The sequence below is a fragment of the Nothoprocta perdicaria genome, unplaced genomic scaffold (genome assembly GCF_003342845.1).
Source record: "Nothoprocta perdicaria isolate Ctin4 unplaced genomic scaffold, notPer1 scaffold_218, whole genome shotgun sequence".
In the NCBI taxonomy this organism is placed as follows: Eukaryota; Metazoa; Chordata; class Aves; order Tinamiformes; family Tinamidae; genus Nothoprocta; species Nothoprocta perdicaria.
Window position 1 is genome coordinate 348,946 of NW_020455399.1, and position 930 is coordinate 349,875.

The following is a 930-nucleotide window of genomic DNA, read 5'->3' on the forward strand; positions in this document are numbered from 1 at the left end:
GGCTCCGAGGGGGGACCCTGCGGCCCCGAGGGGGGACCCCGGCTCCGAGCTGGCCGCGCTGCCGCCGCCCTGCTCACCTCCCACAGGTAGATGCTCTCGGCGATGCCGGCCAGGACGTAGAGGCCGTTGGGGGAGGCGGCCAGGCAGGTGACGGGCCCCGGGCACACGATCTTCTGCTGGAGCTGGTCCTGGCACGGGGGACACGGCGGCCGTTGAGGGGGGACGGGACGGGGGCGCAGGGGGGAAGGGGGCCCGGCCCGGAGGCACGGAGCGGGCAGCGGGGCCGCGGGACGGAGCCTGCCGGGCGGCGGCGGCCCCGCTCCCCGCGGGGGTGCCCGGGCGGCCCGCGGAGCCCCCGGCCCGGCCCGGCCCGGCCGCGCACCTTCCGCTGCAGCTCCCACACGTTGATGTAGCTCTTGCCGAGCTGCGCGCCCAGCAGGTGCTCGCCGCCCAGCAGCGCGAGCGCGCGCGGGCCGCTGTTGCCGCCGCGGTAGCCGGGCAGCGCGGAGCCCGAGTGCAGCTCCCACACGGCGCAGTTGCAGAGCGGCCCGGCGGCGTCCGACACCAGCGCCACCTCCATGGGCGCCGCCATCTTCCCGCGCCGCGCCGCGCCGCGCCGCGCCGCAGCGCCGCCCTTCCGCCGCGCCGCGCCGCGCCGCCCAACCAGCGCGCCCTTCCGCGCGCGCCGGGAAGCTCAGCAGGGTCCGCCCCGGAGCGCGCCCGGAGGGGGGACTCGAGGCCGCCGCGCTGCGCCCCGCGGCCCCGTGGCACCCTGCGTGCTGTGACCCCCTGCACCCTGCTGCCCCATGGCACCCTACGTGCCCCCTGCTACCCCATGGCACCTTACTTGCCCCCTGCACCCTGCTGCCCCATGGCACCCTACTTGCTCCCTGCACCCTGCTGCCCCATGGCACCCTACGTGCCCCCTGC

The 930-nt window shown here is 78.9% G+C and overlaps 1 protein-coding gene across 1 annotated transcript in view; it reads right to left on the reverse strand.

The window, feature by feature from the left end:
- Positions 1-598, reverse strand: part of WDR18 (WD repeat domain 18) — an 8,261-nt gene extending 7,663 nt beyond the window's left edge. The window contains exons 1-2 of the mRNA XM_026038838.1: positions 383-598; positions 78-188 (exon numbers count right to left, since the gene is read on the reverse strand). Coding sequence (XP_025894623.1) covers positions 78-188; positions 383-592 — 321 coding nt within the window. The 5' untranslated portion in view covers positions 593-598. The remainder of the gene's footprint in view (positions 1-77; positions 189-382) is intronic.
- Positions 599-930: the final 332 nt, after the last annotated feature.